This window comes from Hippoglossus hippoglossus, chromosome 22 (genome assembly GCF_009819705.1).
Source record: "Hippoglossus hippoglossus isolate fHipHip1 chromosome 22, fHipHip1.pri, whole genome shotgun sequence".
NCBI lineage: Eukaryota > Metazoa > Chordata > Actinopteri > Pleuronectiformes > Pleuronectidae > Hippoglossus > Hippoglossus hippoglossus.
In genome coordinates this window covers 4,569,457-4,582,098 of record NC_047172.1, presented here as the reverse complement: position 1 = coordinate 4,582,098, position 12,642 = coordinate 4,569,457, and the positions used below count along the sequence as shown (strand labels likewise).

Genomic DNA, 12,642 nt, shown 5'->3' with positions numbered 1-12,642 from the left:
ATATTTGGGTGAACTATCCCTTTAAAGAGGTAAAATAACAAGTGATGCTTTAATTACAGTCTTCTTCCTCCTGATAACCCCACCACCCTCTGGGTCCCTCCCTCCCTGTGGGAACAGTTGTCATGGTTTCTGTGGGACTGGATGATATTCATGCTTTTTTTGTTGCAGGCTTCTTCTCTCAGCTGATGGTGACGTAGCTGCGCGCCTATAACCCAGCCTGTGTGTGTGTGTGTGTATGTGTGTGTGAGTGTGTGTGACTTTTACAAATGGGGGGCGGAGGGCTGTGCAGGGCGCAACCATTTCACACCTCCTCCGCGTGAGGAGAAGAGGAGGAAGAAGAAGAAGAAGAAGAGGCCTGATATCAATGATCATTTCCCCGGGATGACAGTTTACAGATAGATGAAGGAGGGCAGAGGAGACGTAGCTGCTCCGGTGGTGCGCAAAGTCCAGCAGCCGGCAACTTAGACGCTTGACGCACAAGCTGCGCGCATTTTCCGATGTTGGGCAGAAGCTCGTGTTGATCGCGGTGTGCAGCAGGAGCAGGAGCAGGAGCAGGAGCAGGAGCAGGAGCAGGAGCAGGAGCAGGAGCAGGAGCAGGAGACATCATCATCACATTCCCTGCGCCATGGCAGCGGAGAGAGGCGGAGGAGGAGAGCGCTGATTCACGGCTTGCAGGAGGAGGGAGAGATCCATCGAAGATCCATCTCCAGCGAGGGTGCAACCTTAAAATACCAACCCCCTCCTCCTCCTCCGCCTCCTCCTCCTCCTCCTCCTCACCCTCTGCTCTCCTCCCTCCCTCCCCCCCCCCCCCCCCCCCCCCCCCCCCCCCCCCCCCCCCTCGCCATTGACAGCTCTGCGACCCGGTCAGTCCGTCAGACAGGGAGGATCTGGGGAGGAGAGGCGCCGAGGCAGGAGAGGACGAAAGGCGATCACCTCTGCTCTTGGTCGGATCCCATCGCCGGTACTCAGCGGGCTCGGGGAACCTGCCTCTCCCCGCGCACGAGGACGACACAGCGGCGGCACCGGAGGGATTTTTTTATTTTTTTGGGGGGGGTGGGGGGCTCCCGTTGGACTGAGGAGAATCCACATCCCGAGAAAACACACAATAATAACACAGGAGCCACAAAGTCCCGCGGAACACAGATCCAGGTAATGAATCACGCATGATGCAAACTGCCCGACACGCAACCGTCTGCGCGTTAATGAGTGATGCAACCTGGAAAACACACTCACACGGGTTTTATGTTGTTTGTAATTAACCGCGATGTGCTTCGTGCGCGCGGCTGCACGGTGGAGAGCCGAGGTCCGTCACTGGGCTCAGGCTTCACCCTGCACACCACCGCCCCCCCCCCACCCACCACCATCACTGTGCAGATATGATCCATTGCACCGGGGCTGAGATGGATTCGTGATACCGCCTAATGGGTGTGCCATTAAAATAATTGGCGCGTGTCAACGCAACAGCCAGTGCTGCTGCTGATTGGCTGAGCACTTCTATTTGTAACATACAGAGTCTTTAGGTTAAATATATTTCGTGCTTTTATTGTGGTTGGCCTCCCACGACTGCTTCCTGTGGTCAACTCATGGATTTATCCCCTATTAGACGAAATGAACGCGTCTTTACGCACAGGCCTGCACACGCACCCTGCATGTAAGTGAGTGGTGCGGGCCTATGGGTGCTCCAGCAGGGATTCCCCCCCTACCCCTCAGGCACTGACTTCTGTACAGTGAGTGAAGCAGCCTTAAGATGATTAATAAGCAACAGCTGAGGCTCTGCTGAGTCCATGTTTACGCGCATCTCAAATAGCCTCCTTAAACCAGAGCCTGGTCCCAAAATAGGGAGAGTGAAACGGATCTGAGAACAGAGCAGCCGCCCTCTGCTCCCACAAACTGTCCCTGCTGGGTGCACAGCTCAGGACACACACACACACACAGGGGTGATCCCATAAAGGTGCATTAAATCAAATATGAATAGCCTCCATGATGAAATCCACGATCTTAGAGGTGTGAGTCACTTGGAGTTGGACTGATTACGGCTGTTGTTGATGTTTTAAGAAGTAGTAGAGTTTTTTTTGGTCCAGGAAATGATCAAAAATATCGTCATCATTTCCCAGAAGAGATATTCGGAGACTTTCAACTGCCCCAACTGCAAATCAGCCATCATCATACTTCAGTTTAATATCACAAGAAGAATATTTCCTTTTGAATCGGGAGCTGGAACGAGAGAACTTGAAAAATCGATCGTCATTATAGTCGCCTAATTTCTGCAGACGATTCATTATTGATTAATCTGCTAATCATATCGCGATGTAAACTGATTTATCTCTAAAAGACTGTGAAGTTTGCAGTACATATTTGTTAGCGTTTTTTCATTTCGGCAAAATTCTTGATTTTGCTGAAGTTTATATTCACTAGAAATCCATCCTCCCAGGATAAAGCTTGTAAGAAGGACTGAATTAACTTAACTTGACTTAAATTGAGCGTATAACTATCCTCTGATCGTCGTCCTCATGCTTTGTCCCCTTGACAGGAATATAATTTTTGAGAAGCACGGAATTTATATATTTTAGTTTGAATGTTTAAAGTTAAAATCTTCAACAAAATACTTTCAGTAAGAATATTCGCACCTTCTTTAAAGCCCATTTATTGATGATTATAAATGGGAAAATGTGATGACCTGGGAGATTCAGTATATTAATGAACAGCAGCATCAATATCATGATATAAAACTACTGCAGATATTGGAATTGGGATTTTGTCATTCTTATACTGGTGCATAGTCATTGTTGTATAAAATGAGCAGTTAATTCTGGATACATCCTCTCATCATAACATTTTCTTATAGCGACCATTTCCTTCACCCAAGGTTTCCATAAAATACTGTGGCATCCTCAGCCGTCATCTTATGTTGTCTTATATGTTATGAGGTTGGTCTATTAAATCAAATATTCAGGATATTTGGTTTTGGTGAATATCACTGTGTTCTTCGTCCTTTGCAAAAGAAGAAAAAGTGGTTAAAAGTTGAGTAAATTGAGTTTAAATGAGTTCACCCTCCGCTGTTTGTGGCTGAAGAGGTCAGTGACGGATTCAATTATATTACATCAAAGCTCAACCTTCATTTACATAAGTCAGTTGGAATCTGGCTCCTAAGTTCCTGAGCAGTTTTTACAAACTATTTAGTCTTTACAGTTGATTTTAAAACTTTTTGGAAGCTGCATCTGAACAGTTTAAATCCCAGTGTTGGTCCATTCTAGCTCCTCGTGTAGAGTTGATGGTTCTTATGGTGAAACACGTGGAGAAATCAAACATTTCACGCTCCACCACCAAACAGCTCCTAGTGCAATTTATACTGAGATAGAAAATTAATACAAAATCACTACGAGGTCACTCACCTGAACAGTGTGAGTGCTTTAATATAATCCTTTACATCACTGACTGAGATTATGTTTGTGGCTTTTAATTGATTTCCCAGTCAATCAATGAATAAATCAATCATTCACTCCCTATTTGCTATATAACCAGGATGTATATAATATTCCAGTTTTCTTTACTCAGTTTTACTTTGAAAACTGTTGTATAATGTGTTTTGGGGTTTTGGATTGTGCTGTGAATTGTGGGTGTGGATCTTTTTAAGACGCAGGCTTTTACCAGTCCAGTGAAGGACTCTATGTAATTGCATTATACAAATTGAGGGCGTAGCATTTTTGAAGCTTCACTAAAGCTGGATTTATTCTGTGTTACGCCTGCGGGGTCCATGTGCGGAGGTTGTTGATGACGTGCGTCCCTTCAAATATTTAACTACACGTGGGAACTATCGGGTAAATTAAGATACCAGGTGGGAACTGTGTTAGTTGTGTTGTCCCCGACATGTTTCTGATGGCGGCGCAGTTTGTTCAGAGTGAAAACTCTCGGTCGTCTTCTCAGTAATGAGACGGTAAAAACGTTTTCTGAAACTAACGTCAGTTCCTTATCATCTCGAGGACAAATAGTCCTAAATGTCAGATTTTCTGCATCAAGTTCCGCAAATGTTTTCCTGGGACACTGAGAAAAATTGTGGAAAATGCCCTGACTCGCAATTGTGGTAAAAAAAAATCTAAAATTCTATCGGTTCATCCCTGGCCCATTATCTTCCACCTAGTGGTGCCAGTTGGTTCAGTGCTTTTTATGTAAAACTGAGCAAACAAACCAACAGACGGTTGAAAACAACATCCTTGGAGGAGGTAATGAAAGAATGTAAACACGGTTACTGTTAACCCCTCGTGTGGATGATAGATCCAGCTTAAGACTGTGTTTACACGTGTAAATAACAGGTGAACTGGATCTGGATGTCCCACGTGAGGGAGGAAAATGCATTTTGAAAGGTCTGAATACTAAGACTCAGCTGCGATGGATCACAGCATCACAGAAGCATTTGACAGCACCTCCTCACTTTAAAACATGCAGAGCTACTGCCATTATGTTGAAGTTGTTTATTTTCCTTGGTTATACGAGGTGCAAATTTCTTTTGAGTGTTGACCTTTCATGCCACGATGATGAAGCACACACACGTTAACCTGATGCGACAGTGTCCAGTGAAAATCGACTTTATTATCTTCCCAAAATATTTAGCTGTGCGCTGCGTAGAGCAAAGAAAAGATGAAATCAAAATGTTTTTTACTCATCAGGGACCAGGAGTAATATTTACAGGCCAACTGGGTCTCAGTGTGACTCTGGCACTTGAATGAATCTGGCGACTGTCTTTGGCTTCTTTGTCTGTACAAGAGCTGGTGTCAGCATCAGACGAGCCGAGCACATGGTCTTGTCCGGGTTCGTGGGGCCGGTTGGCATCAGCAGCGTCCGCATATGGTTCAGCCCCCGAGATGAAAATATGTCTGATCAGTCACAGGCTGCACTGCTTAGATAATACCGTAGGAAAAAAAGACATTATCTGGGAAGCGTTATGCTTTCTTTGAAATGTACGATTGCATATTAGTAGTATATAAACATAATTTCAACTAGGTTATGGAAGCTGAGTTATTGAAGTGCTGTGAAATGATGCTTGATGATGGATTGGTTCACTGAAATAAGACGATAGTTGGATGAACTTAAACAAAATAACTTCCAAAGGTAACACACAAATTAACTGAGTTTATTCAACTTAAATTCAACAAGGTGTGTTCACACATAACTTTAATTTGAAACAACAATTGAAGTAGTAAAGGTAGAGCGGTAGGTAATAGAAGTAGTATCAGTAGTTTTTGTGAGGTAGTATGTTGCAGAATGATTTTGGTAATGACATTAATAACAGTCAAGGTTTATTTTGTACATGCACATCACATATCTTTAAAATCATTCAAACTACTACTCAGGATAGTTCAATATATGTTTATTATCTGGAACATTTGATTTTCAGAGACCTGGAAATGAGCAACGAGCACATTAATTTGAAGTATGATTTCATTCAGTTTGTGAAATGTGTGAATCTAAGAGGAAACAGCAGGAGGAACCTTCTCTCTCCGTCCAGTTACTGTTTGACCTCCTAAGTTCTCCGTGTCACTCCTTTAGTTTGCTCTTGGATTCGTGGGTATTTGGATTGTTTGCCATTTTGTTGTACCTCTGTTTATCCAGAGCAGGTTGACGGAGAACGTTTTGCTCTTTTTCATCACCTCCCATCCTCAGATAATACGAATTCTACTAAAAAGGTGCAGCAGGTCATTAAGTTCCAACTCTGTCGCTCAGTTATCTGCCTGTGGTTTTTGTTTGTGCTCAGCTCTGGTGGTTCTCACAGGGATCACGTAGCTGGCCCCTGTCCATATAAATGGCTCTGCTGACTCAGTTAAATTTAAGTGTCTTGTCTCTTCCTCTGCTGCCACTTGTGGACGTCCCCGTTTCTATCCCCCAGATCAGCGTGATGCTCTGAAATCATCTTTTTAACATGTGAGGAATTTAATTTTACGCTGAGGCATCCTATCCTCCATTTATATGTTATATTACCTCTAAAAACTGTTTTGATCATTATATTATAATATATAAAGCCTGAGACATTGATGGAAACCTTTTTGACTTTGTGTGTGTTGACACTGCTGAGGCTCCAGAGACGATATTTAAATAAGTGTTAGTTCTTCAAGCAGCTCTTGTTTGACTATTCACACCTCAACTGAAAACACTGTCAGCTTTTCAAACTGGCCAGTCGTCCGTCTGGATGTGAGATTTATAATTTCCATAAGCCTGCTTCAAGAGTTATTTTAGGTCTTAAGAATACCCAAAAAACTGCTTTACACAGAATTTAATGAATGCTTTTATCCAAAGTGCCATGTGTGCATACTGGATGGTAATCAACCTTTTAACCAGGAATCAGAACACAAGGATGCTCTTTTGGGGGCAGAATGTAAAAACAATACACATTCCTCTCAACAAAAGTAAAGGGAAACAAGTGTGAGGGTAATAGAAGAAACGTCACCCTCCAGTGAATTCAGGACAGAGTGATTAACTCACACTGTCTGAAGAGATAATTTGAATTCAGACTTAACTGCATGTGTGCCTCGCGGGCCCAAAGGTGTGGTGGAGGCTGCAGAGTGGCCCGTCCCAATGTCATGAACCACTAAATAGTCAGACACCATTTAAAAAAGGAGCCTCAACAATAAAACCCCTGAGTTACGCCGTCTAACTCGGGGCTGGTTAGAGTGTTTGTCATGCTCCTGCTGCCTTCGGCCTCAGCTGTTAACATCAAACGAATTCTGAAGTCATATCTCATGAGATAAGTCGTGAGATGCTCGGCCAGAGCTTTTATGAATTTGGAAAACGTCTGCATTGATGTTGTAACGTTGCTCTCTCTCGCAGAAGTGGTTAAGTGTGCATTTAGGGCTCAGTATGAGATGAATGTGGACGGGACGTCTGTAGCCTTTGTTTCAGTTTTGCCTCTTGACGGTCTCCTGCCTCTCCTCTGCTGATTTTTTTTGCCAATGCGACATTTTGGACAGTGCTTAGTTTGGCAACATCACAGGCCTGCTGAGCGAGCTGTTTGGTTCCGAGCGGTGTATTACCCCTGAGATTTAAGACAATCACGCACATATCCACATCTTAACTGAAAATAAACCTCATGATTGCAAATTAGCCCACAGGCAAATGATTTTATTAAACTGAAGTTATCTGCTTTGTGATATACAGACCTGAAAAGTGTCGGAGAAGGTGCCCGACTGTCTTCGATAACACAAAAGCTCTCATGACTCTGCTGTTTCTAAAGTAAGAGGCAGGAACTGAAGGATAGGAGGGATCATTTCATTCTGTGCACTTATAGAAAACGGAGACATTCATTTTTTTTGCTTCTGACACAGTGTGTTTTTCCCTGGGAAATGTAAACACAGTCTTACACACTTACTACAATTTACTGCTCCTCAAATTTGGGATTAAAACAATGTGATAATACCCTAAGGTTGGGTAACAATTTCCTTTATGTGATTGCATTCATTAATGACTTATTATGTGACTAAATGAATGCATTGTACTCTGTGTTAATGAGTAATGTATTAAATAATATGTAACAAGCAATATATGCATTAATTGGTCTAATACGAAAACCCAAAGAAACATGGTGCAGTTGTTGTATCACTGTTTTCCCCATCGAGCTGTTTTATAATAGAGATGAAATATAACATTCACATCATCTCTGTTGTTTCTTTCTGGTGTTTCAGGTGGTGGGTGGAGAAAAACACAGCCCAGTGCTGGATCCCAGAGGGACTGTCAGTGTGGTAAGGACCCTTGAGACGTAGGAGGGTGCATGGAGGGTTCAAGGCCTGTAAAGCCAGGGTCCTCGGCCTGCCTATGGTTGGGGCTGGTCTCGGTGGCTGTCGCCTTCCTTTGTACGGAGGCACGGACGACTCCCATTCCTCCGATCAGCCCCAGCAATGGAACCTGCACGGGGAACTCCAAGTGTCACGAGGGGATCATCCTGCCCATATGGTATCCAGAGGATCCCTCCATGGGGGACAAGATCGCACGGGTCATTGTGTATTTTGTGGCCATGATCTACATGTTTCTTGGAGTGTCCATCATCGCTGACCGCTTCATGGCAGCCATTGAGGTTATCACGTCCCAGGAGAGGGAAGTTGTCATCAAAAGGCCCAACGGGGAAACGACAACCACTACAATCCGGGTGTGGAATGAAACGGTCTCCAACCTCACCCTCATGGCCTTAGGATCGTCCACCCCTGAGATTATGCTCTCTGTCATTGAGGTTTGTGGACATAATTTCCAATCTGGCGAGCTCGGGCCTGCCACCATTGTTGGCAGCGCAGCGTTCAACATGTTTGTCATCATTGGCCTCTGTGTGTCCGTCATTCCCCAAGGAGAGGTACGCAAGATCAAACACCTCCGAGTTTTCTTTGTCACTGCAGGCTGGAGTATCTTCGCTTACATCTGGCTCTACATGATACTGGCTGTGTTTTCTCCCAATGTAGTCCAGGTCTGGGAGGGTCTACTCACACTGGCTTTCTTCCCCATATGTGTACTCCTTGCCTGGGTGGCGGACAGACGACTGCTCTTCTTTAGGTTTATGCACAAGAAGTATCGCACTGACAAACACAGGGCGGTCATCATCGAGACGGAGGCTGAGCGCTCTAAGGGGATCGAGATGGACGGCAAGCTGGTCAACTCTCACTTCATGGACGGGGGTGCGGCGAGCAATCTGATCGGTTTGATTGAGGGTAAAGAGGTGGATGAGTCCCGGCGCGACATGATCCGCATCCTGAAAGATCTGAAGCAGAAGCACCCAGAGAAAGAGATGGATCAGCTGGTTGAGATGGCCAACTACTACGCTCTGTCGCACCAGCAAAAGAGCCGCGCCTTCTACCGCATCCAAGCCACACGTATGATGACGGGTGCCGGAAACATCCTGAAGAAACACGTTGCGGAACAGACGAAGAAGTGCACCAGTGTGCAGGAGGTGCACGTGGAGGAGCCAGAGGAGTATGTGTCCCGGATCGCTTTCGACCCTGCTGTCTACCAGTGCCTCGAGAACTGTGGCGCCGCCATTCTGACCATCACCAGAAAGGGTGGCGACATCAACAAGACGATCTACGTGGATTATAAGACAGAGGACGGGTCAGCTAACGCTGGGGCCGACTACGAGTTCACAGAGGGTACAATGGTATTCAAACCAGGGGAGATGTTCAAGGAAATAAGCATTGGCATCATAGACGACGACATCTTTGAAGAGGACGAGCACTTTTTTGTGCGCATCGGAAATTTGCGTGTCCTGGAGACCGAGGACGAGCTGTTGTCCCCCAACAGTCTCCCCTACCCGAAGGCCATGCTGGGCTTCCCCACCGTGGCCACTGTGACCATCCTGGATGACGACCATTCGGGCATCTTCACCTTTGAGAGCAGCTCGGTGCACATCAGTGAAAGCATCGGCATTATGGAACTGAAAGTGCTGAGGACCTCTGGAGCAAGGGGAACAATCATTGTGCCTTATCGCACCATGGAGGGACTTGCCAAAGGAGGCGGCGAGGACTTCGAAGACACGTACGGAGAGCTGGAGTTCAAAAACGACGAGACGTGGTAAGACAGCATCTCTGTTTTCTCTAATGGTTGTGGCTTTTCATTAAGGTGTTGTTGTGGATTTATTTGTGACGTTATCGGATTTGTAATCACCCAAGGTTATTGAAATGAATTTAATGAGTCATAAATAAGCTACTTTCTTTGTATTCTTGTTTGCAATCCCATTGATTTGTGTGTTTTGATTTAGAATCACAGTTTGATGATGTAACCCCGTTAAGAAACAGTAGCTTCGGTACATGTGATATGATCGTGAACTTCAAAGTGGTTCAGCTGAAACAAACATGTTGTCGTCTTTGCTTCTTGACATTTAATTCATAACATAGTTTGGTAACCTGTTCCTGGGCTGTCAGCTCTTATCGCTCTTTGAATTGTAAATGCTCTCTCTCTCTCTTTACACAGTCAGACAGTATATCTGAGCATGCCACTCTATATCCCCTTGTTTTCCTGTCAGGAGATTCTGCATCAGAGTGCTTTGGTAGCAATCCCGCGTGTGTCGCATGTAACAGGGACTCAACTTTTGGGATTCGTCACACAAGCGTGGAGACAGGAAGTCCTTAACTAACCCTCTCCTACAATCCCCGCTGCTTTTGTGTCATTCTTTATTGGCGGCGTCTCATGTCTCCTTCAACTGAAATAAAGCTGAAGGGAAGAACAGATGCAAAATATGAAAGAAGAGGGGGGATTACAACAGGCTCAGGTCGGTGCAATGGTCGTCTTTTACGTTAGTGGGTAGACTGGGTCAAAATGAGTGACGTGACTGGAGGTTTGACGCCTTTTGGGTGCAGCCGTGATTCAAAAGCTTGAGTAGTAGTGACGTTCTATGTAAATATGTGTATCAGCCTCGTCAGCTGTACTATCTGTGTATAATACTGCACCACAATAACAGCGGTTACAACTGAGTGGGCATGTTGTGTCAGTGTTGCCATAATAGCAACCTTCTTACTGGCGTACCAGTTAGCGTTGAGGTCATGTATTTGTACGATGCTACAGCCCACAGTCCCCTGCGTGTCAGCCAGTGCTCCAGGAGACCGGCATGTGTACGGAACTGCTCCTCTTGAGAAATATTGATTTGTTTATTTCACAGCTTGCATCCGCTTGCATCTCACACGTCGGCCCCGCAGACGCTAAATCAAAGTGTCGTGCGTCCGTGACATCCCCTTCCCCCACAGATCAGAGCCCCTCTCAGCATGCTGTGGCTGGCTGGCAGGGTCCGTGCTGCAGGGTGAGTGTTCCTGAGGGCCTGTGCAGCCCAGGAGACTGGCAGCGGGGTAAAGAGTGTCTGGGTGATCAGCATGCTCTTGGGGCCCGGCTGAGCTCTCAGGATTTTGTTTGATTTATGTTTTGGGCCGGGCCTGAAGGCTGCCAGGGGAGTGGAGGGGGGAGATGTGGAGCGTGACTATTATTATGAGATCGCTGTGATGTTGTTGGCATTGTGAGGGAATACTGGTCTATCGATCCGTCCATTGTGTTGCACACGGTGCTGCGAGTTAGATGTTCTTACATTCCGGCGTCGCTCTGTGAGAGTGTGAGACTCCACACACTGTGAATTGATAAAGTTGTGTAGTTAAGTATTCATCTGAATGACTGTATGGTGGAATAATTATATCTGCTGATTCATTTATGAGAAATATAGATGGATAATGATTATAGCTTCGCCAAGGAGGTTATAATTCTACCACTCTCCCGTTTGTTTGTTAGAAGAATTATGCAAATACCACTGAACAGATTTCAATGAAACCTAGAGGGGGGTGGGACATGGGCCAACACACAACTTGTATGGATTTGGTCGGGGGTTTGATTCAAAATAATTATTACTTTTCATGGAACAGTGTGGACGAGCACTGAGGAGCCTCTGATTCCGTCACCATCCATTTCAGAGAAGTGACAAATTCTTGTCCCCAGGTAACAGAACTCCATCTCCAATAATCCTCTTTTATCTCAGTTGTTTCATTTCTACAAAAATATTGCTATTTCTTGCCAGGTAACCAGAGCAGACTGGGAAAGTAACTGGTACTGGACCAAGAAATGATCTGGCACATCACCTGCAAAACGTTGAATGTGAGATAATGTGTTTTAATTAGTATCTGGCGGTTGTATATTTGAAGATTGGAGTGGTTCGATGTTTCCCCCTGTTCCACGTCTTTATGTTAAACTAACCATCTCCTGGCTGTGGCCTCATATCTGACAAACATCTTCTCATCTACTGGAAGTCGATTTCTTCAAATCATCCGATATGAGGCAGACTTCTATTTGAGAAACAAACCTTTATTTTCATCTGGGGCTGTGGAGATCTAGGATTTAATCAAAATGCTCTAGATTAATTGTCAGGTCGACAGGTTCAGTCAAAGGTCGTAATGTCTGACCTTTAATCCTTTTACCATCAACCACCATATTGTTGCTTTTAAATAAGTTGTAAATGCAAAGTCTGACATTTTCATTGACATTGAGGAGAAGTGGCCGTGTGCATACAAAGATATAATGATATGATTGGAGTGCAAACCTCCGCCAAGGCCCAACAGTCCCCTTGTGAAGCTGCATCGGAATTCACTGGATTTTTATTTGGATCTGCACCAGATGGCACAAACTCATAGATATCAGTCGCCTAAATGTGCCGGATTTTTCTGATTGATTAAATCAAGATCCATAAATTATTCTCTGAGAAAAAATGTCAATCCTGGATCTGCCCTGTGATCTGGATTATGCCCGACCACTTCACAAGAAGTTATGGAAATCGAGTGGTTTTGACGTAATCCTGGTGACAGACTAACAAAGAAACACGTGAAAATATAAACTACTTGGTGGAAGTAAAATAAAAAGAATAAAATTCACCATCTGAACTCATGTTAAATAAATAGTCTTTTTCCCAATGTACAGTTTTATTGTCCACATTGACAGACGGGGGTTTAAAATAAACATGATGGGATTTTTACTGCAAAAAGAGATGGCACAAGAAGATATATTATATTATTATTATTGTAAATATTAAACTAACATTACACAGTCAGTGTGGATTAATCTCTCGCTATTGAGTAATGATAACTGTTCTATTATTACTCAGAACACACAGGACATTATTCAGTTAACAATGCCAAATGTTCGTATGCA

The 12,642-nt window shown here is 44.6% G+C and overlaps 1 protein-coding gene across 2 annotated transcripts in view; it reads left to right on the top strand.

Annotated features, from left to right (window-relative positions):
• The first annotated feature begins 232 nt into the window (after positions 1–232).
• The window catches only part of slc8a3 (solute carrier family 8 member 3), a 91,530-nt gene continuing 79,120 nt past the window's right edge, over positions 233–12,642 (top strand). Inside the window, exons 1-2 of one of the 2 annotated variants that reach the window (XM_034577313.1) lie at positions 233–1,149; positions 7,671–9,537. In XM_034577313.1, the coding sequence (XP_034433204.1) occupies positions 7,757–9,537 (1,781 nt within the window). In that variant the 5' untranslated portion in view covers positions 233–1,149; positions 7,671–7,756. The remainder of the gene's footprint in view (positions 1,150–7,670; positions 9,538–12,642) is intronic. The other variant, XM_034577314.1, reaches the window with a different exon arrangement.